Genomic DNA, 26,946 nt, shown 5'->3' with positions numbered 1-26,946 from the left:
CAGAGGGTATGGAGAGAAGGCAGGTACGGGATACTGAGTTGGATGATCAGCCATGATCATATTGAATGGCGGTGCAGGCTCGAAGGGCCGAATGACCTACTCCTGCACCTAATTTCTATGTTTCTAGGATCAGTTCCTGTGGATTGGAGTATAGCTAATGTTATCCCACTTTTCAAGAAAGGAGCGAGAGAGAAAACGGGGAATTACAGACCAGTTAGCCTGACTTCGGTGGTGGGAAAGATGCTGGAGTCAATTATTAAAGAGATAATAATGGGGCATTTGGATAGCAGTAAAAGCATTAGTCGAAGTCAACATGGATTTATGAAAGGGAAATCATGCTTGACTAATCTTCTGGAATTTTTTGAGGATGTGACAAGTAAAATGGATGAAGTGCCAGTGGATGTAGTGTATCTAGACTTCAGAAAGCCTTTGATAAGGTCCCGCACGGGAGAGTGGTGACTAAAATTAGAGCACATAGTATTGGGGGCAGGGTGTTGGCATGGATAGAAAATTGGTTGGCAGACCGGAAGCAAAGAGTAGGAGTGAACGGGTCCTTTTCAGAATGGCAGGTAGTGGCGAGTGGAGTGCCCCAAGGCTCGGTGTTGGGGCCGCAACTGTTTACCATATATATTAATGATTTGGAAGAGGGAATTAAGAGCAACACTAGCAAGTTTGCGGATGACACGAAGCTGGGTGCAGTGTGAACTGTGAAGAGGATGTTAGGAGGTTGCAGGGTGACCTGGACAGGTTGAGTGAGTGGGCAGATGCAGTATAACATAGGTTATCCATTTTAGCGGCAAAAACAAAGGAGCAGATTATTATCTCAATGGGATTAGGTTAGGTTAGGTAAGAGGGAGGTGCAGCGAGACCTGGGTGTCCTTGTACACTGATCACTGAAAGTTGGCTTACAGGTACAGCAGGCAGTGAAGAAATCTAATGGAATGTTGGCCTTCATAACAAGAGGATTTCATAGAGTAAAGAGGTATAGGAGTGCAGTTGTATAGGGCTCTGGTGAGACCACATCTGAAGTATTGTGTACAGTCCCATCCACGTACCTGTCTAACTGTTTCTTAAATGTTGGGGTTGTCTCAGCCTCAACAACCTCCTCTGGCAGCTCGTTCCATATACACCCACCACCCTTTGTGTGAAAAAGTTACCCCTCAGATTCCTGTTAAATCTTTTCCCCTTGAACCCACGCTGCAGCATTTTATGTCTATCTTCGGTTTCACCCAGCATCTGCAGTTCCTTGCTATATAGATAGTTTGATAGATAACTAGATAAATGTATAGATAGGTCTATAGCTCGATAGTTGTTTAACAAACAAGCTGGACCCCGCCCTAAGCCCCGCCTCCCAAACCCGGCCTTTAGCCCCGCCCCAAACCCCGCCTTTCTAACCTCGCATTGGCGGGACGTCAGGGCGCTGGTCGTCCGTGCGGCTGACGTCACGGCGCAGGGCGTGAGGGCGGTTGGTCGTGATCCCCGGGTGCTCGGCGCCCCCAGGTCGGTGCGGCTCCTCCCCCCCCCCCTTCCCCTCCTCCCCCTCTCCTCCTCCCCCCCCTCCTCCCTCCTCCTCCTCCTCCCCTCCTCCTCCTCCTCCTCCTCCCCCCCTCCTCCTCCTCCTCCTCCTCCTCCCCCCTCCCCTCCTCCTCCCCCCCTCCTCCTCCCCTCCTCCTCCTCCTCCTCCTCCTCCTCCTCCTCCTCCTCCTCCTCCTTCCTCCCCTCCTCCCCTCCTCTCCTCCTCCCCTCCCTCCTTCTACCCTCCTCCCCTCCTTCTACCCTCCTCCCCTCCTTCTACCCTCCTCCCCTCCTCCTCCCTACTCCTCCCTCTTCCCCTCCTTCTCTACCCTCCTCCCCTCCTTCTCCCCTCCTCCCCCCTCCCCTCCTTCTACCCTCCTCCCCCTCCTTCTCCCCTCCTCCCCTCCTTCCTATCCCCTCCTCCCCTCCTCCTACCCCTCCTCTCCCCTCCCTCCTCCCCTCCTCTCTCCCCCTCCTCCTCCTCCCTCCTCCCCTCCTCCCCTCCCCTCTACCCTCCTCCCCTCTTCCCCTCCTTCTAACCCTCCTCCCCTCCCCTCCCTCCTTCTACCCTCCTCCCCTCCTCCCCCCCTCTCTCCCTCCTTCCCCCCCTCCTCCTCCCCCTCCTCCTCCTCCCCCTCCTCCTCCCTCCCCTCCCTCCTCCCCCCCCCCCCTCCTCCTCCCCCCCCCCCTCCTCCTCCTCCCCCTCCCCCCCCTCCTCCTCCCCTCCTCCCCCCATCCCCCTCCTCCCCCCTCCTCCCCCTTCTCCCCTCCTCCTCCTCCTCCCTCCTCCTCCTCCCCCCCCCCCATCTCCCTCCTCCCGCCCTCCTCCTCCCCCCCCCCTCCCCTCCCCCCCCCTCCTCCTCCCCTCCTCCTCCTCCTTCGCCCCTCCTTCCTCCTCCCCTCCTTCCTCCTCCCCTCCTCCTCCTCCTCCTCCTCCCCCCCCTCCCCCCCTCTCCCCCACCTCCTCCCCCCCCCCCTCCCCCCTCTCCCCCCCTCCCCCTCCTCCCCTCCTCCCTCCCCCTCCCCCTCCCCTCCTCCCCTTGCTCCTCCTCCTCCCCCCTCTCCCCCCTCCTCTCCTCCTCCCCCTCCTCCCCCCTTCCCTCCCCCCCTCGCTCCCTCCACCCGTTCTCCCGTCCTCCCCCTTCCCCCCTCTGGGAGAACCGGACCCGCCTCACGGGGCGGGGTGAAAAGTCAGGCAGCAAACCGTGGAGAAGATAGACACAAACAAAGATCCTATAGCAGAGCTCTGCTAAAGGATCATTGGACACAAAGGACTAGAGGGTGTGAGCTACAGGGAGAGGCTGAGGAGGCTGGGACTCTAATCCTTGGAACGTAGGAGGATGAGGGGTGAAATGTGGCACAGGGTGAGGGGGGAGCGTGGTGGGGGAGGGTGTGTGGGGGGTGAGGGGAGGGGGGGATGGGGGGGTGTGGGGTGGGGATGAAGTGGGTGGAGGAGCTGTTGGGGAGGGGAGGGATGTGGGGGCGAAGTGGGGGAAGGGGGTGTTGAGAAGGGGGAGGGTTGTGGGGGTGAGGTGGTGGGGGGAGGGGGCTGTTGCGGAGGGGAGGGATTTGGGGGTGAAGTGGGGGGAGGGATGTGGGGGGGGGTGAGGGGGGGAGTGTGGGGAGGGATGAAGGGGGGGGGGGGTGAAGTGGGGGGAGGGGTGAAGTGTGGGGAGGGATGGGGGGGGGGTGAAGGGGTGAAGTGTGGGGAGGGACGTGCGTGTGAGAGGTGACGTGGGGAGAGGGGGTGTTGGGGGGAAGGGTGTGGGGGGAGGGGGTGTGGGGGGAGGAGTTGAGGGGGCGCCGCAACGCCCGCACATGAGCCGCCCTGCGCCGTGATGTCATCCGGACGCACGGCGCCCTGACGTCACGGCCCTTGCCATTGTGCAGAGTCACATGGGGTGGGGGGCATGCATCATGGGAAGAAGGTCACAGGGTGCTGGAGTCACTCAGCGGGTCAGGCAGCGTCTGGAGTACACGGAAATGGGACGTTTTCTGCAGACCTGAAAAGTCGCTTATCCACGTTGACCAGAGATGTTGGCTGACCTGCTATATTACTCCAGCACTCTGTGTCTTTTTGTGTATGAACCAGCATCTATAGTTCCTTGTGTCTGCCAAAGATAGGCACAAAGTGCTGGTGTAAAATTATGGGCAACGTTTCAGGACATTTGGCTACTTACCCACATTCTACACAGACGCTGCCCAACCCGCTGAGTTACTCCAGCAGTCCGTGACCTTCTTCCCATGATGCATCCCACCCCCCACGTGACTCAGTGGCAATGACTGGCACGGCAGTCATAGAAAACATATGACTGGCAGGAGTAGGCCATTCGGCCCTTCGAGCCTGCACCACCATTCAATATGATCATGGCTGATCATCCAACTCAGTATCCTGTACCTGCCTTCTCTCCATACCCACTAATACCTTCAGCCACAAGGGCTACATCTAACTCCCTCTTAAATATAGCCAATGAACTGGCCTCAACTACATTCTGTGGCAGAGAATGCCACAGATTCACCACTCACTGTGAAAAATGTTTTTCTCATCTCAGTCCTAAAAGATTTCCCCTTTATCCTTAAACTGTGACCCCTTGTTCTGGACTTCCCCAACATCGGGAACAATCTTCCTGCATCTAGCCTGTCCAAAACCCTTAAGAATTTTGTAAGTTTCTATAAGATCCCCCCTCAATCTTCTAAATTCTAGCGAGTACAAGCCGATTCTATCCAGTCTTTCTTCATATGAAAGTCCTGACATCCCAGGAATCAGTCTGGTGAACCTTCTCTGTACTCCCTCTATGGCAAGAATGTCTTTCCTCAGATCAGGAGACCAAAACTGTACGCAATACTCCAGGTGTGGTCTCACCAAGACCCTGTACAACTGCAGTAGAACGTCCCTGCTCCTATACTCAAATCCTTTGCTATGAATGCTAACATACCATTCGCTTTCTTCACTGCCTGCTGCACCTGCATGCCTACTTTCAATGGCTGGTGTACCATGACACCCAGGTCTCGTTGCACCTCCCACTTTCCTAATCGGCCATCATTCAGATAATAGTCTACTTGGGCGTGACGTCAGGCACGGGTCATGCCCATTGTGCATATGGCTGACGTCACAGCGCTGGGCGTGGGTACTTCTTGGCACAGAACAGCTGGCTGGCGAGCATGCGGGCGGCTCGACGCGATGCCCGAATGCTCGACGCCCCCAGATGGGTATGGACCCCCCCTTCTCCCTGTTACTCCCCCTCACCCCCCCTTCTCCCACTTGTCTCCTCACCCCCTTCCCTTTTCCCGCTCCCCCTCCTTCCCCCTCACCCCTCCCTTATCCCCCTCATGCTCTTCTCTCCCGCCCTCTGGTCCTCCGGTCTCTCCCCTCACTCTCCTCCCCTTTTCCCTCTCCCCTCACTTGCACCATCATTATCCCCCTTCCCCACTTCCCCCCTTGCCTTCTCACCACCTCTTCCCTCCTTCCCCCCTTATTCACCTCGTCTCTTCCCCCTCCCCACCCCCACCTCCTCCACCCCCCTCCCCCTCATCACCTCTCACCTCCCTGCCCTTCTCCCCTTCAAGCACTAGTAATGTTCACGTGTTAGTAATGTCCTGTTTGCCAGCTTGTTGGCCCTCTGTGTTCCCCTCCTGCAGGGTTTAGGAGCCATTGTTGTGGACGGAGAGAAGGGGACGTGAGCGGCCATTGAGGGTGACAGGGTGCCGGTGAGCCCCCCATCTGCTCGGTGAGCTTTGGCGGAGGACCACATGGCAGGGTACAACAAGGAGAAGCGTTATGAGTGCGACGTGTGTGGCAAGGCATGGCAGTACCCGAGCCAGCTGGAGATCCACCGGCGGGTGCATACGGGAGAACGCCCCTTCGACTGCTCGGAGTGCGGCAAGAACTTCACCCTCTATGCCAACATGATGCGGCACTACCAAGTGCACTCCTTGACCTGCTCCGACTGTGGCAAGGACTTCATGACGACGCAAGAGCTGAAAATCCACCAGCAGGTGCACACGGGCAAGAAGCCCTTCAACTGCTCCGACTGCGGCAAGAGCTTCAAGACGACAAATGAGCTGAAGATCCACCAGCGGGTGCACACGGGCGAGAAGCCATTTGGCTGCTCTACCTGTGGCAAAAGCTTTTCCCAGTCATCTGGGTTGCAGGTGCACCGGCGGGTGCACAGCAGTGAGCGGCCCTTCACCTGCTCCGACTGCGGCAAAGGCTTCAAGTCGTCCACGGACCTGAAGGTGCACAGGCGCCTGCACACCGGGGAGCGGCCCTACACCTGCAGCGACTGTGGCAAGGGCTTCACCCGCACCAGCAACCTGCTGGAGCACCAGCGCACCCACACCGGCGAGCGCCCCTACACCTGCGCCCAGTGCGGCAAGGGCTTCACCCAGTCCAGTCACCTGCTGGTGCACCAGCGCACCCACACCGGCGAGCGCCCCTACATCTGCGCCCAGTGCGGCAAGGGCTTCACCCGCTTCACCAGGCTGCTGTCCCATCAGCTTGTGCACGCCGGCGACCATCCCTTCCCCAGCCCGGTGTGTGGAGAGCTCTTTGCCATGGCCTCCCACCCCCTGTCTCACTAGCACATCAGTGGCCAGCCCTACAGCTACCCGCACTGTGGTGAGGCGTTTTACAGCTCGCAGAGGTTGCGGCAACACCGGCGGGCACATGTCGGCTAGCGGCTGCCTCCACTGCGGCAAGCGTTTCAAGAGTGCGTGATGGCTGCGGGAGCACCAGTGGATATACACCGGAGAGAGACCCTTTGTGTGCACTGTGTGTGGCAAGGGTTTCACCCGCATGTCCAGCCGGTGGTGGCACCGGCGTACCCACAGCGTTGAATGTCCCTTCCCCTGCCCGTCCTGTGGTAAGGGCTTCACCCGCCTTGACCACCTGCTGGAGGACCAGCGAGTCCACACCGGCCAACGCCCCTTCACCTGCCCGCTATGTGGCAAGGTCTTGGCACGCTCCTCCAGCCCGCTGGCACATTGCGACGTCGATAGGCACTGTTTAGGTAGACGCAAAGTGCTGGAAGGTATGGGTAATGTTTCGGGTCGAGATCCTCTTCAGTCCCGACCCAAAACGTCACCCAATGTTTGTCTCCAGAGATGCTGCCTGACCTGCCGACTTACTCCAACACTCTGTGCAACATCACCTATCCATGTTCTCCACAGATGCTGCCTGTCCACTCCAACATTCTGCTGAGTTACTCCAGCACTTTATGTTATCGTCCTAGAGTGATACAGTGTGGAAACAGGCACTTCGGCCCAACTTGCCCACACTGACCAACGTGTCCCAGCTACACTAGTCCCACCTCCCTGCGTTTGGTCCATATCCCTCTAAACGTGTCCCAGCTATGTACCTGTCTAACTGTTTCTTAAATGTTGGGATAGTCTCAGCCACAACAACCTCCTCTGGCAGCTTGTTGCATACACCCACCACCCTTTGTGTGAAAATGGTACCCCTCAGATTCCTGTTAAATCTTTTCCCCTTGAAACCATGTCATAACAAGAGGATTTCAGTATAGGCTCTTCTGCAGTTGTATAGGGCTCTGGTGAGACATCACCTGGAGTATTGTGTACAGTTTTGGTTTCCTAATTTGAGGAAGGACATCCTTGTGATTGAAACAATGCAGCGAGGGTTCACGAGATTGATCCCTGGAATGGCGGGACTGTCATATGAGGAAAGGTTGAAAAGACTAGGCTTTTATTCACTGTAGTTTAGAAGGGTGAGGGGGATCTTATAGGAACATCTATCTATATTACTAAAAGTCTGTTCTTGACCGGTTTTGGCCATCTGCGCTGCGATTTCCGAGAGAACGCTGCCACCTACGGCCGTCATTTTTGGCCACCTTGCTCTGAGCCCCCCTCCGACGCATGTGTGCCGAGGATTTTTCCCGTCGATTAAAAATGACAGAGATATTAATGTTTTTACGAAATTCCCCATTCTCTCTGCTGCCCCCAGGAAGTGGTGTGCCTCACTCACTCTTCAAGATGGAGGAAGGCAGAGGGTCACGTTTCTCTGAGCTGTGAATAACACTGAACACATGTCTACTCAAATGTAAGTGTCCTTAGTGGTTCTAAAATGCTTGTTGAATGTGTCTATTGGTTCTAAAATGTTTGCAAAAAGTGTCTTTTTGGTTGTACAATGCTTGCAGAATGTGTCTATTGGTTCTAAAGCTTGCAAAAATATGTCTATTGGTTCTAAAGCGTGCAAAAAAATGTCTATTGGTTCTAAAGCGTGCAAAAAAAGTCTATTGGTTCTAAAGCTTGCAAAAAAATGTCTATTGGTTCTAAAGCTTGCACAAAGTGTCTATTGGTTCTAAAGCTTGCAAAAAAAGACGATTGGTTCTAAAGCTTGTGTGTGGCTTAAAGTTGAAAGGCACTACTTACTGCAGATGGTGGCTTGGGTGCAATGGCTTGAAGTTAAAATGCATTACTTACTACAAATGGGGGCATGGGTGCATTGGCTTGAAGTTGAAAGGCACTACTTACTGCAAATTGTGGCTTGAAGTTGAAAGGCAATACTTACTTAAATGGTGGCTGCACTACTTACTGCAAATGGTGGCTTGGGTGCTTTGGCTTGAAGTTGAAATGCATTACTTACTGCAATGTGTGCATTGGCTTGAAGTTGAAAGGCACTACTTCCTGCAGATGGTGGCTTGGGTGCTTTGGCTTGAAGTTGAAAGGCACTACTTACTGCAAATGGTGGCTTGGTTGCTTTGAAGTTGAAAGGCACTACACTGCAAATGATGGCTCGGGTGGGGCTTGGGTGTGGCTTGAAGTTGAAAGACACCACTTACTGCAAATGGTGACATGAAGTTGAAAGGCACTACTTACTGCAAATGGTGGCTTGGGAGCTTTGGCTTGAAGTTGAAAGGCACTATTACTGCAAATGGTGGCTTGGGTGTGGTTTGAAGTTGAAAGCTGCTACTTACTGCAAATGGTGGCTTGGATGCATTGGCTTGAAGCTAAAAGGCATTACTTAATGCAGATGGCGGCTTGGGTGCATTGGCTTGAAGTTGAAAGGCACTACTGTAAATGCACTTACTTCCTGCTTGTACTGTATATTGATTTTAGATAAAACGCTACCACTTACGGCTGTGATTTTTGGCCATCTTACTCAGTCCCCCTCGGCTGAGCAGATGCAGAGAATTCTTCCCATCAATGAAAAATAAAAGTGTTATTACTTTAAAAAAATGTTGAGAATATCTCTCCTGTCAATCACGCCATGAAAGCCACACCTTTTCTGGTGGGGGGGGAGGGGTTATAAAACCCGGAAATGTCGGTGTGGCTCAGTCCCTGCAAGATGGAGGAGGGAGAGGTCACGACTCGCTGTCTTTAGTGGCTTTGCACCCTACTTCAAATGGTAGGAAAGGAAACTGCACTTGAATTTGGTGGCCTTATAGAAACATAGAAACATAGAAATTAGGTGCAGGAGTAGGCCATTATACCCTGCTTGAAATAGAATTTCAAGGATTAGCCGTGAGTCAACTACCAGCCCACCAGCCGTGAGTGAGTGAGTTGCCAGCACAACAGGCTTGATTAACAGACGCCAGCCCAAGAATCCATTTGGCGCACAATTTGCATACTAGCCCTCTGGAAACCAGTCCCTTCAGCCCACAGCACCCATACTAGCGCTCCAGAAAGCCCCCCCCCCCCCGCCACTGGCCACCAATATTAGAATTGGTGGAGAGGTGAAAAATTGCATTGGATGACCAGCCCTCCTGTGTGATGCTGGGACCCAACGGGTCCCACTTAGTCTAATATAAAATTATAAAAGGACTAGACAAGCTAGATGCAGGAAAAATGTTCCCAATGTTGGGCGAGTCCAGAACCAGGGGCCACAGTCTTAGAATAAAGGGGAGGTCATTTAAGACTGAGATGAGAAAAAAACGATTTCACCCAGAGAGTTGTGAATTTATGGAATTCCCTGCCTCAGAGGGCAGTGGAGGCCAAGTCACTGGATGGATTTAAGAGAGAGTTAGATAGAGCTGTAAGGGCTAGTGGAGTCAAGGGATATGGGGATAAGGCAGGCATGGGTTATTGATAGGGGATGATCAGCCATGATCACAATGAATGGCGGTGCTGGCTCCTCCTGCACCTATTTTCTATGTTGTCTATGTTTCCTCTGGTCCTCGATTTCCCCGACTCTGGGCAATAGATTATGTGCATCTAACTAAATTGTGTTCTATGCAAGATTCCAGCATCTGCAGTTCTTTGTGTCTCCCTCACCTATATCCACCTATCACTTCTGAAGAAGGGTCTCAACCTGAAACGTCACCCATTCCTTCTCTCTAGAGATGCTGCCTGTTCCGCTGAGTTACTCCGGCCTTTGTATCCACCTATCACTTGCCAGGCTTTGTCCAGCCCCCATCTCTCTTTTCCAGATTCCTCCCCCTCACCTTCTACAATCAGTCTGAAGAAGGGTCCTGACTCAAAACATCACCTGTCCATCCCCTCTAATGCAGTGGAGGAACTCAGTGGGTCAGATGTATCTGTAGAGGGAAGGGAATCTAAGGCGATCACTCCCACCTTTCCTTGCCAACTTTCTCTACCCCCCACATCAAGCCATCTGAAAAAGGGTCCTGTCAGAATGTTGCCTGTCCATGCTCTCCAGCTGTGCAAGTTTGTCCAGGAGATTGTGTCTCTTTTTGTAAACCAGCATCTGCTGTTCCTTGTATCTAGACCAGGCGTGCAATTTACCCTACACTTGCGCTCTGTCCACCAAGGCCTGATGGATCTACCGGTTGCCAACCACTCCCCTTCTCACTCCCACACTGGTCTTTCTGTCCTGGGCCTCCTCCATTGCCAGAGTGAGGTGACACGCAAACTGGAGGAACAGCACCTCGTAGCTTACAGCCCAATGACATCAACATTGAATTCTCCAAATTAAGGACACCCCTCCTGCTCATGGGCCATCTCTTTGTCGTTCCTCTGTCTTCTTCTCACTGGCGCTGCCGGATCAGGATGAATCGTGAGTCACTGCTTCCCATCCGCCCGCCGTTCCCCCTCAACTCCGAACGGTGGGATCTTGCTCTCCGCTCTTGGACATCCGCAAGACTCTGGCTGCAGTAAACAAGGACTTTTGCTGATTAACCTGCTGGAGCCAAGTTGTACTCCAATGAAATAACTGTCTCGTTTTGCGGAAGAAATGAACTTAGAGGGAAATTAAAAGAAAATGAAAAGCAGAGACATCGCAGATTTACTTCGAGATTTTATTGCATGATGTCATGGAGAGATGGTGGCAGAAAACTGCTCACAGTTCTCTGACTTCACAGCAGAATTAGCCGACAGTTATACTGTGCAGCAAACATGTCTTTTTTTGTTAAGTACAGCTATACGAAAATATATTATCTGCTACATGGGTACCAATTATTTCATTAGTCATAATATACTTTTTGCTTATGTTAATTTTATTCAACAACAGACGGTTAATACAAGTCACACACAATACAAGGGAATCTTGACTTTATTCTATATCATCTTTCAGGTAACCCACACCACCATCCCCATTCCAAGCCAATCATAAGCCTCCCATTTACTGCAACTTATCTACACTACTAGCAGTAGGGGTCGCTGGTGATCTGCTATAACTCCTCACAGAAGAGTAAACAACCTTTGTTATCTCCTCTACCATTTCATGTTTACATTTACCATCTACCATTCACGAGATGTAATACGTCTAATCTTACTTTGCCGAATCCCACAAACCACTTCTGCAACTGGTCAAATGAGAGCTTCCAATTGTCACATCCTAAACACCCTTTTGTTACCTTGTTCAATTCCAATCAAAATTATATAAGGAAGGATATTAATTTTTCTTCCACAGTTCCATCCTTGTTGATCTTCCTGATCAACACTTACAGAGTAAGAAAGGATATTAATATTTTCTCTCATAGAAACATAGAAAATAGGTGCAGTAATAGGCCATTCGGCCCTTCGAGCCTGCACCGCCATTCAATATGATCATGGCTGATCGTCCAACTCAGTATCCTGTACCTGCCTTCTCTCCATACCCCCTGATCCCTCTAGTCACAAGGGCCACATCTAACTCCATCTTAAATATAGCCAATGAACTGGCCTCAACTACCTTCTGTGGCAGAGAATTCCACAGATTCACCACTCTCTGTGTAAAAAATGATTTTCTCATCTCGGTCCTAAAAGATTTCCCCCTTATCCTTAAACTGTGACCCCTTGTTCTGGACTTCCCCAACATCGGGAACAATCTTCCTGCATCTAGTCTGTCCAACCCCTTAAGAATTTTGTAAGTTTCTATAAGATCCCCCCTCAATCTTCTAAATTCTAGCGAGTACAAGCCGAGTCTATCCAGTCTTTCTTCATATGAAAGTCCTGCCATCCCATGAATCAGTCTGGTGAACCTTCTCTGTACTCCCTCTATGGCAAGAATGTCTTTCCTCAGATTAGGAGACCAAAACTGTACGCAATACTCCAGGTGTGGTCTCACCAAGACCCTGTACAACTGCAGTAGAACCTCAATTTTCCTACGAATGCTAACATACCATACGCTTTCTTCACTGCCTGACATACCATTTGCTTTCTTCACTTTAATATTCTTTTATTTGTATTATTTTCTGTTCGTGTTATTAGAAGCAACAAAGATGGTCCTTTCGATCTAGGAGAGAAAGAATCTTTATTCATTGTTCGCACATCAACCTGATCTGCTGGTTTAAACGGGTGCATATTTCCTTCTGCCGGAGGGACCTGTCCTGCTTAACGTTCTCATAGATTTTACCAACTATTTCACACGTGGCTTGAGCTTATCTAAATTAGTGCTACCTTCTTTCCCAGGGCATACATCACTATGGGCATGTCGTCTGGCCACAACAATCTATTTAGCTGGCATACTTTGGCTAAAGTACCTTTTATTTCCCCATGTACTCATTCTACCATCCCTGAGGACTAGAGTTGATATGGAATGTGTAATTCCCACTGGAACCCAAGAGCCTTCGACAAGGTCTGACCTAATTTACTGGTAAAATTAGTTCCTCTGTCACTGTTTATTCTCATGGATATCCCCAATCTAGATATTATTTCTTTCATTAAAATATTGACTACCGTCCTTGCATCATCCCTCCTAATGGGATGTGCTTCCACCCATCCAGAGAACATATCAACTATGACCAGAATGTACCCTTTTGCTGCTGGCACATGTACAAAATCAATTAGCAAATTCTCAACAGGCATTTCAGGTTGTGGTAAGTGATCAAATTGTGCAGGCGTTTTCCCTTTATTATTTTGTTGATGCACCCGAAATGTTCTTGTAACCTTATCAACTACTGTATGACTGATATATCTGGTGCTTATCATTGTTGGGACAATGCATGTGCCATTCCCCCTTTTCCCATGTGAGGCTGTCTGTGGGACAGGTGCAAAAATAGGCTTTTGGGGCAAACTACACAACCCAACTAAGTTACAGAGATAGGTTGAATAAGTTAGGTATTTATTCTCTGGAGCGCAGAAGGTTAAGGGGGGACTTGATAGAGGTCTTTAAAATGATGAGAGGGATAGACAGAGTTGATGTGGACAAGCTTTTCCCTTTGAGAATAGGGAAGATTCAAATAAGAGGACATGACTTCAGAATTAAGGGACAGAAGTTTAGGGGTAATATGAGGGGGACCTTCTTTACTCAGAGAGTGGTAGCGGTGTGGAATGAGCTTCCAGTGGAAGTGGTGGAGGCAGGTTCATTGGTGTCATTTAAAAATAAATTGGATAGGCATATGGATGAGAAGGGAATGGAGGGTTATGGTATGAGTGCAGGCAGGTGGGACTAAGGGGAAAAAAAAAATTGTTCGGCACAGACTTGTAGGGCCGAGATGGCCTGTTTCCGTGCTGTAATTGTTATATGGTTATATCAGGGTGGACCCACACAATGGGGTCTTGATAACACCCTGCTTTGCTCCAGGAATTCTTTTCCTGGAATGATGTTAGGCTCAAAGCATCCAGTCCAAACACTCCAAAGACTGTTGGACATAACAGAAAAAAGGCAGGCATAGTTGGAATCCATGCGAGTCGCCATAGTACACTTTTAACTTGGAAAAAGAGTGAATGGGAGTCCAAAGAGAAGTTGTTGAGGTCGAGAACAAGTTGCGCCTTACAAAATTCTTAAGGGGTTGGACAGGCTAGATGCAGGAAGATTGTTCCCGATGTTGGGAAGTCCAGGACAAGGGGTCACAGTTTAAGAATAAAGGGGGAAATCTTTTAGGACCTAGATGAGAAAAACATTTTTCACACAGAGTGGTGAATCTGTGGAATTCTCTGCCACAGAAGGTAGTTGATGTCACAGTTCATTGGCTATATTTAAGAGGGAGTTAGATGTGGCCCTTGTGGCTAAAGGGATCAGAGGGTATGGAGAGAAGGCAGGTACAGGATACTGAGTTGGATGATCAGCCATGATCATATTGAATGGCGGTGCAGGCTCGAAGGGCCGAATGGCCTACTCCTGCACTTATTTTCTATGTTTAACTTGGGGGAAAAAAAGTGAATGGAGTCTAAAGAGAAGTTATTGAGGGCGATGACAAGTTGTGCCATGTGGAGGAGAGTGCTAGTAGAGGGAAATTATTTGGGTCTCTTGTGGAGGAAGAACTGGAGGGCCTTCCAGGTGGAGGATGATGGTGTAAATGGGCCGGATGTCCATAGGGGCCTAGAAATTGGAAGTTATTAAAGAGTTGAAGGGTATATGAGGTGTCTCTGATTTACATCGAAGGAACTGGAGAAGGGGAATAAGATATGTGGAACAGGTAGATACAGGAGGACTACTTATTGTTTGTGGATGTTGGTGAATAGGTAGAAGGGCGCAGTGCGGAGCGGGGGATTGATGAGTTTGGAGGCTGTTGGGGGGAGATTGCCAGAGGTGATGAGATCGGAAACAGTCTGGGCGATGGTGACCAGGTGGTTGTCTGCGGGATCATGGTCAAGGAACAAGTATGAGATGATGTCCGAGAGTTGGTGGCTGTAATCAACACGTTGGAGGTCAGTCTACCAGACCACAACCTCACCTCCTTTGTAACAACTAGACTAAGTGGGACCCGTTGGGTCCCAGTCACAGGGGAGGCTTCAGACAGAGGCCAGAAGGGGGGGGGGGGGGGTTTCAGGCGGGGGCTGTCGGTGGCCGGTGGGAGCATCTTACAGCCGGGGGAGAATGACGGCTTCAGGCGGGGGCCGATTTTTGGGAGGGGGGGAGCATACTACAGCGGGGAGAGGGACGGCTGCAGGAGAGGGCTGTCGGGGTCCGGGGGGCGAGCAACCAGCAGCCATGGGAGGGGGAGGTCTTCAGGCTGTTTTCGTGGTTTTTAAGGGTGTGATTGTGCGCGTTTTCAGCATCAATAAAATATACTGGAAGTGACGCGCTTGTACCCCAGTTGGATTTGCGGTCACGTGGGTGAGGATCTATGGCGAGGGGGGGACTTTCTGGAGGGCTAGTAAGGGTGTTGTGGGTGGAATGGACTGCAGCTGGGGGCGGGGGACGGCATCAGGGGCAGGCTGTCGGGGACCGGGGTGGGGCGAGCGCCCTGTATCCGGGTGAGGGGGGTAGGGGGGCCGATGGGGATGGGAACGTGTATAGGAGGGGGCTGTCGGGGGGCGTGCAGCAGCGTCCTACAGCCGGGGCGGGGAGAGGGAGCGCTGCAGTGTCCTACCGCTGCCATGGCCTGCCTCTACCACTCCTCACTGGCTTCAGGAGGGCGCCGATGGGGAGGATCCTGCAGCTGGGGACAGGGACGGGTTCAGGCGGGAGCTGTCAGGAGCGTCCTGTAGCCGGTGGAGGGGGGACGGCCTCAGGCAGCAGCCGGCGGGGGGGACGAGCGCTCTCGTGGCCTGCCGCTGGGGGTGGGGTGTGCGAGGGGAGGGGGGTGTTGGATGTGGGCCGGGGTGGTGGGGGAGGTGTGGGCGGGGGTGGTGTGCCCGCCAGTGCCCGGCTCCCTCCACACCCCCCCCCCCCCCCCCCACGTCACTTCTCCAGGATCTCGAGGTTGCGGCTGTCGCTCAGCCTCCCGGCCGCTCCGCACTCCGGCCTCTCCAACTCAGCGCCGCTGATGGACTAGGGGCAGCTTGGGGGGGGACGGACGGCTTTTGGAGGCACAGACTTAGCCCGGCCTCTGGGGTTTAATTCCTCTCGCCCCGGTGATTGGCAGCGGGTGGCGGAAGGGGCGTTGCTGTCCTCGGCGACTGACACGCGAGAAGTCCAATCTGCTGATCTTGCGATTTATAAACCTTCATAACCTTTGTAAGATTCCACCGCTCGGAACAAAATTTGATGTGCTTGGAGCACAGGATAGCGTTGAGTAAGGCTATCGGGTACCGTTTTTGCGCAGATTCAAAAACAACGAAAACCGGAAGAGGACAAGATGAGAGTTTTAGTTAAGTACTAGACTAAGTGGGACCCGTTGGGTCCCATGTTCACATGGGAGGGCTGGTCCCCTGACGCAATATTCCACCTCTCCACCAACTCCAATATTGGTGGCCAGTGGGGGGGCTTTCTGGAGTGCTGGTATGGGTTCTTGGGGTGGCAGCTCAGTCCCTCAAGCCTGATCTGCTGGCAGCTCACTCACGGCTGGTGGGCTGGCTGTTGACTCATGACTATTCCTTGAAATTCCTTTTCATGCAGGGTGCAAGGCCACCAAATTCAAATCCATGTTCCTACCATTTCAAGCAGGGTGCAAGGCCACCGAATTCAAGTGCAATTTCCAACCACTTCAAGCAGGGTGCAAGGCCACCGAATTTAAGTGCAGTTTCATACAACTTCAAGCTGGATCCAAGGCCACCAAATTCAGAGCAGTTTCATACCACTTCAAGCAGGATGCAAGGCCGCCAAATTCAAGTGCACTTTCATACCACTTCAAGCAGGGTCGAAGGCCACCAAATATAAAATGCAGCTTCATACCATTTCATGCAGCGTGAAACCATCATAAAACCACACAAAACACCAAACTCACAGTTCAGTAGACATCCAGTGTGTTCAGTTGATTCACAGCTCAGCCAGAGTCATGACCTCTCCCTCCCCCATCATGCAGAGACCGAGCCACACCCACACTTCCGGGGTTTATAACCCCTCCCCTCCCACCGGAAACAGTGTGGCTTTCAGGGCCTGATTGAGAGGAGAGAAATTCTCAAACATTTTTAAACACTAATAACTCTTTTATTTTTCATTGATGGGAAGAATTCTCTGCACCTGCTCAGCGGAGGGGGACTGAGTAAGATGGCCAAAAATCACAGCCGTAAGTGGTAGCGTTTTATCTAAAATGAATATACAGAGCAAACAGGAAGTAAGTGCATTTCAACTTGCAGTAGTGCCTTTCAACTTCAAGCCAAAGCACCCAAGCCATCATTTTCAGTAAGTAGTGACTTTCAACTTCAAGCAAAGCACCCAAGCCACCATTTGCAGTAAGTAGTGACTTTCAACTTCAAACCAAAGCACCCAAGCCACCATTTGCAGTAAGTAGTGCCTTTCAATTTCAAGCCAAAGCATCCAAGCCACCGTTTGCAGTAAGTAGTGTCTTTCAACTTCATGCCACCATTTGCAGTAAGAAGTGCCTTTCAACTTCAAGCCAAATCACCCGCCAACATTCGCAGTAAGTAGTGCCTTTCAACTTCAAGCCAAAGATCCCAAGCCACCATTTGCAGTAAGTAATGCCTTTCAACTTCAAGCCAAAGCACCCAAACAACCATTTGCAGGCAGTGCCTTTTTACATCAAACAAACTATATTTTCATTTTCAAACCACATTAAGGGTACTCAGTTGTGTAGACATTTGTTCAGTATTATTCAGAGCTCATAGAGACGTGACCCTTGGCTCATCCATCTTGCAGAAAGTGAGTGAGGCACACCACTTCCTGGTTTTAAAATCCCTCCAGCAGGTGCAGCAGAGAGAATGGTGATTTTTTTAAACTGCAAGCCAAAGCTCCCCAGCCACCATTTGCAGTAAATAGTGCAATTCAACTTCAAGCAAAGCACCCAAGCCACCGTTTGCAGTAAGGTGCCTTTCAACTTCAAGCCAAATCACCCAAGCCATCATTTGCAGTAAGTAGTGCCTTTCAATTTCAAGCCAAAGCACCCAAGCCATAATTTGCAGTAAGTAGTGCCTTTCAACTTCAAGCAAAGCACCCAAGCCACCATTTGCATTAAGTAGTGCCTTCCAACCTCAAACCAAAGCACCCAATCCACCATTTGCAGTAAGTAGTGCTTTTCAACTTCAAACAAAGCACCCAAGCCACCATTTGCAGTAAGTAGTGACTTTCAACTTCAAACCAAAGCACCCAAACAACCATTTGAAGGCAGTGCCTTTTTACTTCAAACAAACCATATTTTCATTTTCAAACCACATTAAGGGTACTCACAGTTGTGTAGACATTTGTTCAGTGTTATTCAGAGCTCTTAGAGACGTGACCCTTGGCTTCATCCATCTTGCAGAGAGTGAGTGAGGCACACTACTTCCTGGTTTTATAGTCCCTCCCGCACCCTCCAGCAGGGGCAGCAGAGAGAATGGTGAATGTTTTAAAAACATTAATATCTCTCTGATTTGTCATCGATAGGAAAAATCCTCCGCACCCGTAAAGCGGAGGGGGGCTCCGAGCGAGGTGGCCAAAAATGACGGCCGTAGGTGGCGGCGTTCTGTCGGAAATCGCAGCATGGTGGGCCAAAAGCGGTCAAGATCAGAGATTTAGTAATATACTCGACTATGTGGGACCCGTTGGGTCCCAGCATCACACAGGAGGGCTGGTCATCCAATGCAATATTCCACGTCTCCACCAATTCTAATATTGGTGGCCAGTTTGGGGGGGTGCTTTCTGGAGCGCTAGTATGGGTGTTGTGGGCTGAAGGGACTGGTTTCCAGAGGGCTAGTATGCAAATTGTGCGCCAAATGGATTCTTGGGCTGGCGTCTCAGTCAATAAAGCATGTTCTGCTGGCAACTCACTCACGGCTGGTGGGCTGGTAGTTGACTCACGGCTAATCCTTGAAATTCTATTTCAAGCAGGGTATAAGGCCACCAAATTCAAGTGCAGTTTCTTACCACTTCTAGCAGGGTGCAAGGCCACCAAATTCAAGTGCAGTTTCATACCATTTGAAATAGGGTGCAAAGCCACTAAAGACAGCGGGTCGTGACCTCTCTCTCCTCCATCTTGCAGAGACTGAGCCACACCCACATTTCTGGGTTTTATAACCCCACCGGAAAAGGTGTGGCTTTGATGGAGTGATTGGCAGGAGAGAGATTCTCAACATTTAAAAAAAAACTAATAACACTTTTATTTTTCATTGATGGGAAGAATTCTCTGCACCTGCTCAGCGGAGGGGGACTGAGTAAGATGGACAAAATTCACAGCCGTAAGTGGTAGCGTTTTATCTAAAATCAATATACAGTGCAAACAGGAAGTAAGTGCATTTACAGTAGTGCCTTTTAACTTCAAGCCAAAGCACCCAAGCCACCATTTGCAGTAAGTAGTGCATTTCAACTTCACGCCACCATTTGCAGTAAATAATGCATTTTAACTTCAATCCATTGCATCCAAGCCACCACTTGCAGTAACTAGTGCCTTTCAACTTCAAACCACACCCAAGCCACACCCAAGCCACCATTAGCAGTAAGGGGTGACTTTCAACTTCAAGTCAAAGCTCCCAAACAAACATTTGCAGTAAGTAGTGCCTTTCAACTTCAAGCCAATGCACCCAAGCCACCATTTGCAGTAGGTAGTGCCTGTCAACCTCATGCCACCATTTGCAGTAAGTAGTGCCTTTCAACTTCAAGCCAAAGCAACCAAGCCACCATTTGCAGTACGTAGTGCCTTTCAACTTCAAGCCAATGCTCCCAAGCCACCATTTGCAGTAAGTAGTGCCTTTCAACTTCAAACCAAAGCTCCCAAGCCACCACTTGCGGTAAGTAGTGCCTTTCAACTTCATGCCACCATTTGCAGTGCCTTTCAACTTAATGCCAAAGCACCCACGCTACAATTTGCAGTAAGTAGTGCCTTTCAACTTAAAGGCAAAGCACCCAAGCCACCACTTGCAGTAAGTAGTGCCTTTCAACTTAAAGGCAAAGCACTCGAGCCACCATTTGCAGTAAGTAGTGCCTTTCAACTTCAAGCCACAATTTGCAGTAAGTAGTGCCTTTCAACTTCAAGCCACAATTTGCAGTAAGTAGTGCTTTTCAACTTCAAGCCATTGCACCCAAGCCACCATCTGCAGTAAGTAGTGCCTTTCAACTTCAAGCCACAAGCCACCATTGCCCAAGCCATCATTTGCAGTTGTCATGTAGTGCCTTTCAACTTCATGCCATCATTTGCAGTAACTAGTGCCTTTCAATTTCAAACAACAATTTGCAGGAAGTAGTGTCTTTCAACTTCAAGTCAAAGCTCCCAAACCACCATTTGCAGTAAGTAGTGCCTTTCAACTTCAAGCCAAAGCACACAAGCCACCATTTGCAGTAAGTAGTGCCTTTCAACTTCAAGCCACAATTTGCAGTAAGTAGTGCCTTCCAACTTCAAGCCAATGCACCCACGCCCCCCATTTGCAGTAAGTAGTGCCTTTCAACTTCAAGCCAATGCAACCAATCCACCATTTTCAGTAAGTAGTGCCTTTCAACTTCATGCCACCATTTGCAGTAAGTGGTGTATTTCAACTTCAAGCCACACCCAAGCCACCATTTGCAGTAAGTGGTGCCTTTTAACTTCAAGCCAAAGCAACCAAGCCACCATTTGCAGTAAGTAATGCCTTTCAACTTCAAGCCAAAGCAACCAATCCACCATTTTTGCAGTAAGCAGTGCCTTTCAACTTCATGCCACCATTTGCAGTAAGTTGTTTCTTTCAACTTCAAGCCACACCCAAGCCGCCATTTGCAGTAATTAGTGCCTTTCAACGTCAAGCGAATTTTTTGCAACTTTAGAACCAATAGACATTGTTTTGCAACCTTTAGAACCAATAGACACTTTTTTTTGCAATCTTTAGAACCAATACACTTTTTTTGCAAGCTTAATAACCAATAGAGACACTTTTTGCAAGCATTAGAACCAATAGAGACACGTTTTGCAAGCTTTAGAACCAATAGAGACACTTTTTTTGCAAGCTTTAGAACCAATAGACATTTTTGCAAGCTTTAGAACCAATAGACATTTTTTTGCATGCTTTAGAACCAATAGACATTTTTTTGCAAGCTTTAGAACCAATAGAGACACTTTTTGCAAGCTTTAGAACCAATAGACATTTTTTGCAAGCTTTAGAACCAATAGACATTTTTTTGCAAGCTTTAGAACCAATAGACATTTTTTTTGCAAGCTTTAGAACCAATAGACATTTTTTTTGCAAGCTTTAGAACCAATAGACACTTTTTTTGCAAGCTTTAGAACCAATAGAGACACACTTTTTGCAAGCTTTAGAACCAATAGACATTTTTTTGCAAGCTTTAGAACCAATAGACATTTTTTGCAAGCTTTAGAACCAATAGACATTTTTTGCAAGCTTTAGAACCAATAGACACTTTTTTGCAAGCTTTAGAACCAATATACATTTTTTACAAGCTTTAGAACCAATAGACATTGGGGGTGCAAGCTTTAGAACCAATAGACATTTTTTTGCAAGCTTTAGAACCAATAGACACCTTTTTGCAAGCTTTAGAACCAATAGAGACACTTTCTGCAAGCTTTAGAATAATAGACATTTTTGTGCAAGCTTTAGAACCAATAGACAATGTTTGCAACTTTTGAACCAATAGACATTTTTTTGCAAGCTTTAAAACCAAAATAGACATTTTTTGCAAGCTTTAGAAGCAATAGACATTTTTTGCAAGCTTTAGAACAATATATTTTTTTTGCAAGCTTTAGAACCAATAGACATTTTTTGCAAGCTTTAGAACCAATAGAGGCACTTTTTGCAAGCTTTAGAATCAATAGACATTTTTTTGCAAGCTTTAGAACCAATAGACATTTTTTTTGCAAGCTTTAGAACCAATAGACACTTTTTTTGCAAGCTTTAGAACCAATAGACATTTTTTTTGCAAGCTTTAGAACCAATAGACATTTTTTTGCAAGCTTTAGAACCAATAGAGACACGTTTTGCAAGCTTTAGAACCAATAAAAGACATTTTTTGCAAGCTTAGAACCAATAGACATTTTTTGCAAGCTTTAGAACAATAGACATGCATTTGCAAGCTTTAGAACCAATAAACATTTTTTTGAAAGCTTTAGAACCAATAGATATTGTTCTGCAAGCTTTGGAACCACATTATTGCCATAGAGGAATGCAGATATTTTTTGCAGCTAGAACCAATAGACACTTTTGACAGCTGTATAACCAATATAGATACTCTTAGCAACCTTTTGAACAAAAATATACTTTTTAGCAAGCTTTAGAACCAATAGACATTTTTTGAGAGCTTTAGAGGGGATCTTTTTTGCAGCTTACAGAATTCTTAAGGGGTTTTTGCAAGCTTAGAACCAATAACATTTTTTTTGCAAGCTTTAGAACCAGGACAAGGGTTTTTGCAGCTTAAGGAAAGGGGGAAATTTTTTGCAAGCCGAGATGAGAAGAGAACAAGCACAGAGTGGTGAATTCTGGCAACTTTAGAAGAACCAGAGGGTAGTCGAGGCCAGTTCATTGCCTATATTTAAGAATGAGTTAGATGTGGCCCTTGTGGCTAAGGGGATCAGAGGGTATGGAGAGAAGGCAAGTACGGGATACTGAGTTGGATGATCAGCCATGATCATATTGAATGGCGGTGCAGGCTAGAAGGGCCGAATGGCCTACTCCTGCACCTAATTTTTTTATTTGCTTTTGCTTTTTTTATACCATAGAACCCTCCATTTTTTGCAAGCTTTAGCCTATAGAATTTTTTTTTAAAGCTTTAGAATCAATGGACACATTTTGCAGGCTTTGCAACCAATAGACATTTTTTGCAACCTTTAGAACCAATAGACATTTTTTTTGCAAGCTTTAGAACCAATAGGTGCATTTTGTTTGCAAGCTTTAGAACCAATAGACATTTTTTGCAAGCTCTAGAACCAATAGAGAAATTTTTGCAAGCTTTAGAACCAATCAGACTCTTTTTTGCAAGCTTTAGAACCAATAGACACTTTTTTGCAAGCTTTAGAACCAATAGACACCTTTTTGCAAGCTCCAGAGAAAAAGACCTACACTTTTTTCAACCTATCTCTGTAACTTAGTTTTTTGAAAGCCAGAACAAAACATTTAGTAAATCTTTTTGTACAATTCTATTTTGTGAAAGCTTTTCCTATAATTGGGCAACCAACATTGTACACCATACTCCAGATTTGGTCTCACCAATGCCTTGTACAATTTTAACATTACATCCCAGCTTCTAGAACCAATAGAATTTTTTTGCAAGCTTTATAAAGGCTAGCATACCAAAAGCTTTCTTTACCACCCTATCTATATGAGATTCCACCTTCAAGGAACAATGCACAGCTTTAGAATCCCTATGTTCAACTTTTTGCAAGCTTTAGAACCCCTACCATTTTTGTACTTTAGAACCAATTTGATTTGTTTTGCAAGCTTTAGCACCTCACATTTATCAGCATTTTTGCAAGCTTCTGCCACCAATAGAGCCCATTTTTTTGCAAGCTTTAGAACCAAATAGACTCTTTTGAAGCTTTGGAAATCCTCTTCAGAACCACAACACCCCCTATTTTGGCAAGCTTTAGAACATCTAGCATACTTACTAAAGCCAAAGAACCAATAGACCTTTTTTCCAGCAAGCTTTATGTACATGACAAGCAACAAAGGACCCAACACAGATCCACTGAGGCACCCCACTAGAACCAATGCCTCATTTTTTGCAAGCTTTAGAACCACCATTACCCTCTTTTTTGCAAGCTTTAGAACCACTAGATCCATCTTGCTATTCCTGCAAGCTTTAACCCAATAGACATTTTTGCAAAGCTTTAGAACCAATAACACATGAGGAACCTTGTCAAAGGCCTTAATAAACACCATTTAGACAAGCTTTTTTTTGCCAATAGAAATTTTTTGCTAGTAACAAGCTTTAAAAAATAGAGACAAGATTTTTGCAAGCTTTGAACCAATACCTTCCAGGCACAAATTTTGTTAGCACTGAACCAAGCTTTAGAACCCTGTTTTTTCCAGATGCTTTAGATATATTATCTCACAAGTATTTTTTTGCAAGCTTAATTTGAACCCCACACTTTTTGCAAGCTTTAGACTATAATAGACTAGGTTTACTTTTAGCAAAAGCTTTTTTAACCAATAGAACATTTTTTGCAAGCTTTACGAACCAATAGACATTTTTTGCAAGCTTTAGAACCAATACATTTTTTGCAAGCTTTCTGAACCAAGATTTTTGCCGGCTTAGAACCTATACACTAAACTTTTTTCAATAGCCTTTTAACCTGTCAGGACCTTTTTGGACTTTATCCAAAGCTTTTTTATATTTTTCAAAAGTGTGAGTACATTAGACTTTTTTTGCAAACTCTTTAGAACCCAAATATAGCTACCTTTTGCAAGCGCTTTCCCTTACCAACATAATTCATTTTTTTCTTGCAAGCTTTGAATACCAATAGAAAATTTTTTGCAAGCTTTAGAACCAATAGACACTTTTTTGCAAGCTTTAGAACCAATAGACACTTTTTTTGCAAGCTTTAGAACCAATAGACATTTTTTGCAAGCTTTAGAACCAATAGAACCAATAGACATTTTTTTGCAAGCTTTAGAACCAATATACATTTTTTTGCAAGCTTTAGAACCAATAAGACACTTTTTGCAAGCTTTAGAACCAATAGACAATTTTGCAAGCTTTAGAACCAATAGAGACACGTTTTTTGCAAGCTTTAGAACCAATAGACATTTTTTGCAAGCTTTAGAACCAATAGACATTTTTTTTTGCAAAGCTTTAGAACCAATAGACATTTTTTGCAAGCTTTAGAACCAATAGACATTTTTTTGCAAGCTTTAGAACCAATAGACACCAATAGACAAGTAGAACCAATAGACATTTTTTTTGCAAGCTTTAGAACCAATAGAGACACTTTTTTTGCAAGCTTTAGAACCAATAGACATTTTTTTTTGCAAGCTTTAGAACCAATAGACACTTTTTTTTTGCAAGCTTTAGAACCAATAGACATTTTTTTTGCAAGCTTTAGAACCAATAGACATTTTTTTTGCAAGCTTTAGAACCAATAGAGACACTTTTTTGCAAGCTTTAGAACCAATAGAGACACTTTTTGCAAGCTTTAGAACCAATAGACATTTTTTGCAAGCTTTAGAACCAATAGACATTTTTTTGCAAGCTTTAGAACCAATAGACATTTTTTGCAAGCTTTAGAACCAATAGACATTTTTTTGCAAAGCTTTAGAACCAATAGACATTTTTTGCAAGCTTTAGAACCAATAGACACATTTTTTTGCAAGCTTTAGAACCAATAGACATTTTTGCAAGCTTTAGAACCAATAGACATTTTTTGCAAGCTTTAGAACCAATAGACATTTTTTTGCAAGCTTTAGAACCAATAGACATTTTTTTGCAAGCTTTAGAACCAATAGACATTTTTTTGCAAGCTTTAGAACCAATAGACATTTTTTTGCAAGCTTTAGAACCAATAGACATTTTTTTTGCAAGCTTTAGAACCAATAGAGACACTTTTTGCAAGCTTTAGAACCAATAGACACTTTTTTTGCAAGCTTTAGAACCAATAGACATTTTTTGCAAGCTTTAGAACCAATAGACATTTTTTTTGCAAGCTTTAGAACCAATAGACATTTTTCTGCAAGCTTTAGAACCAATAGACACTTTTTGCAAGCTTTAAAACCAATAGACATTTTTTGCAAGCTTTAGAACCAATAGACATTTTTTGCAAGCTTTAGAACCAATAGACATTTTTTGCAAGCTTTAGAACCAATAGACATTTTTTTGCAAGCTTTAGAACCAATAGAGTACGTCGTTCTCTCGGAAATCGCAGCACAGATGGCCAAAACCGGTCAAGAACAGACTTTTAGTAATATAGATAGATAGATAGAAAATAGGATAGATTGATAGATGATAGATGATAGATGATAGATAGAGATAGGGATGGATGGATGGATGGATGGATAGATATTGGATAGTTGCTGAGTCAGCGGAGATCTGTACATTCAGAGGGGATGAGACTGGAGTGGTTAAGGGGTGCAGTGAAGGTGGTTGGTGTCACAGCTCTGTCTCTCTCGGTACCCATTCATTGAATAAGCCTTCAACTTATTATATTGCCTCCCATTAGACCCAGGCAGAAACATCAATACAATAACAATTACATTTAATCATTGTACAAAGGCTAATAAATGTGATCATAATTCTATTCCACGGGTGAATATTATCATTCAATCTTAGTTCCAGGCTCTTTACCACCCATTTAATTTGTTCATAATTTACTCTGATTCTTTAAAGAAAGAGAAATTTCACAGCCTCCGAGTAGCCTTTGCCTCTTGGACCATTCCTGAATGATCATTTCACAGGTTGGCTGATCAACAGCGCAGGATGTCCGCTCACTGCCGCAGCCACTGGCAGCGCAGAGCTGCCGTTCCCGCGGCAGCTGCCAGGGGGTGATCTGTCTGCCGCTGCCTCCCTTTGTTGAGTGGGATCACGCCGGTGCTGCTCTCGCACTGACTCGGGTCTTGCTCCTAAAACACGGTCAGATGAGTGAATGCCCAATAGTAAATCACGTTGCATTCTTTTCGAAATGAAAACCCCAATATCCCACTGTTGCTTTATATAAAGCGTTCAGTCCTTCGGTCCAAATATAGGGGGGTTGCTCGTAAGGTTATCATAGAAACTAGGTGCAGGAGGAGGCCATTCGGCCCTTCGAGGCAGCATCGCCATTCGTTATGACCATGGCTGATCGTCCCCTATCAATAACCCGTGCCTGCCTTCTCCCCATATCCCTTGACTCCACTAGCCCTAGAGCCCTATCTAACTCTCGCTTAAATCCATCCAGTGACTTGGCCTCCACTGCCGTCTGTGGCAGGGAATTCCATAAATTCACAACTCTCTGGGTGACAAAGTATTTTCTCACCTCAGTCTTAAATAACCTCCCCTTTATTCTAAGTTATCGGGTCAAAGGGCGTGACACTCGGAGCAGCTCAATCCATGTGGAGGGCATGACAGCCCACGGCATATACTGTTAATACACGAAACGTGTACTTTCTGACCTGCTAAAAACCGCGGAAATGGTCAATTCCTGCGGTGTAAATAATTGTGGAAATCAGGGTAACCGTGAGAGACATTTATCCTACTTCAGAATTTCAAAGTGAGGAGAAATGATCGTAGAGAGAAGCGACAGCTGAAGGGACAACAACATCTAAAGTGGTTGGCGAACATTGGCCGTGCAGATATCAAGATTGAAAATATTGGGAATCATCGCGTTTGCTCAAGGATCTGTAGCTCTGCAAGATGATGCTCAACAGGTTCATGAATAAGAGAACTTTAAA

The 26,946-nt window shown here is 47.2% G+C and overlaps 1 protein-coding gene and 1 pseudogene across 3 annotated transcripts; one reads left to right on the top strand and one right to left on the bottom strand.

The window, feature by feature from the left end:
• The window catches only part of LOC129693668 (zinc finger protein 850-like), a 60,354-nt pseudogene that overhangs the window by 10,341 nt on the left and 23,067 nt on the right, over positions 1–26,946 (bottom strand).
• On the top strand, positions 1,427–6,692 carry LOC129693666 (zinc finger protein 239-like). Of its 3 annotated transcripts, none has more exons than XM_055630452.1 (2): positions 1,427–1,500; positions 5,155–6,692. In XM_055630452.1, exon 2 carries the CDS (start codon positions 5,266–5,268, stop codon positions 6,094–6,096), a length of 831 nt encoding a protein of 276 aa, XP_055486427.1. In that variant the 5' UTR covers positions 1,427–1,500; positions 5,155–5,265; the 3' UTR covers positions 6,097–6,692. The 3 variants fall into 3 exon arrangements, with proteins under 3 accessions (XP_055486427.1, XP_055486425.1, XP_055486426.1); XM_055630450.1 differs by having other exon boundaries at positions 1,448–1,500; positions 5,124–6,692; XM_055630451.1 differs by lacking the exon at positions 1,427–1,500 and adding an exon at positions 4,197–4,725.

The sequence above is a fragment of the Leucoraja erinacea genome, unplaced genomic scaffold, assembly GCF_028641065.1.
Source record: "Leucoraja erinacea ecotype New England unplaced genomic scaffold, Leri_hhj_1 Leri_382S, whole genome shotgun sequence".
Classification (NCBI taxonomy): domain Eukaryota; kingdom Metazoa; phylum Chordata; class Chondrichthyes; order Rajiformes; family Rajidae; genus Leucoraja; species Leucoraja erinaceus.
Note: the sequence above shows the minus strand (reverse complement) of the source record. Positions and strands in the feature narration are given on the sequence as shown.

Coding starts and splice junctions, on each gene's coding strand:
- LOC129693666 (XM_055630452.1), top strand. CDS start 5,266: ATGGCAGGGTACAACAAGGAGAAGCGTTATGAGTGCGACGTGTGTGGC.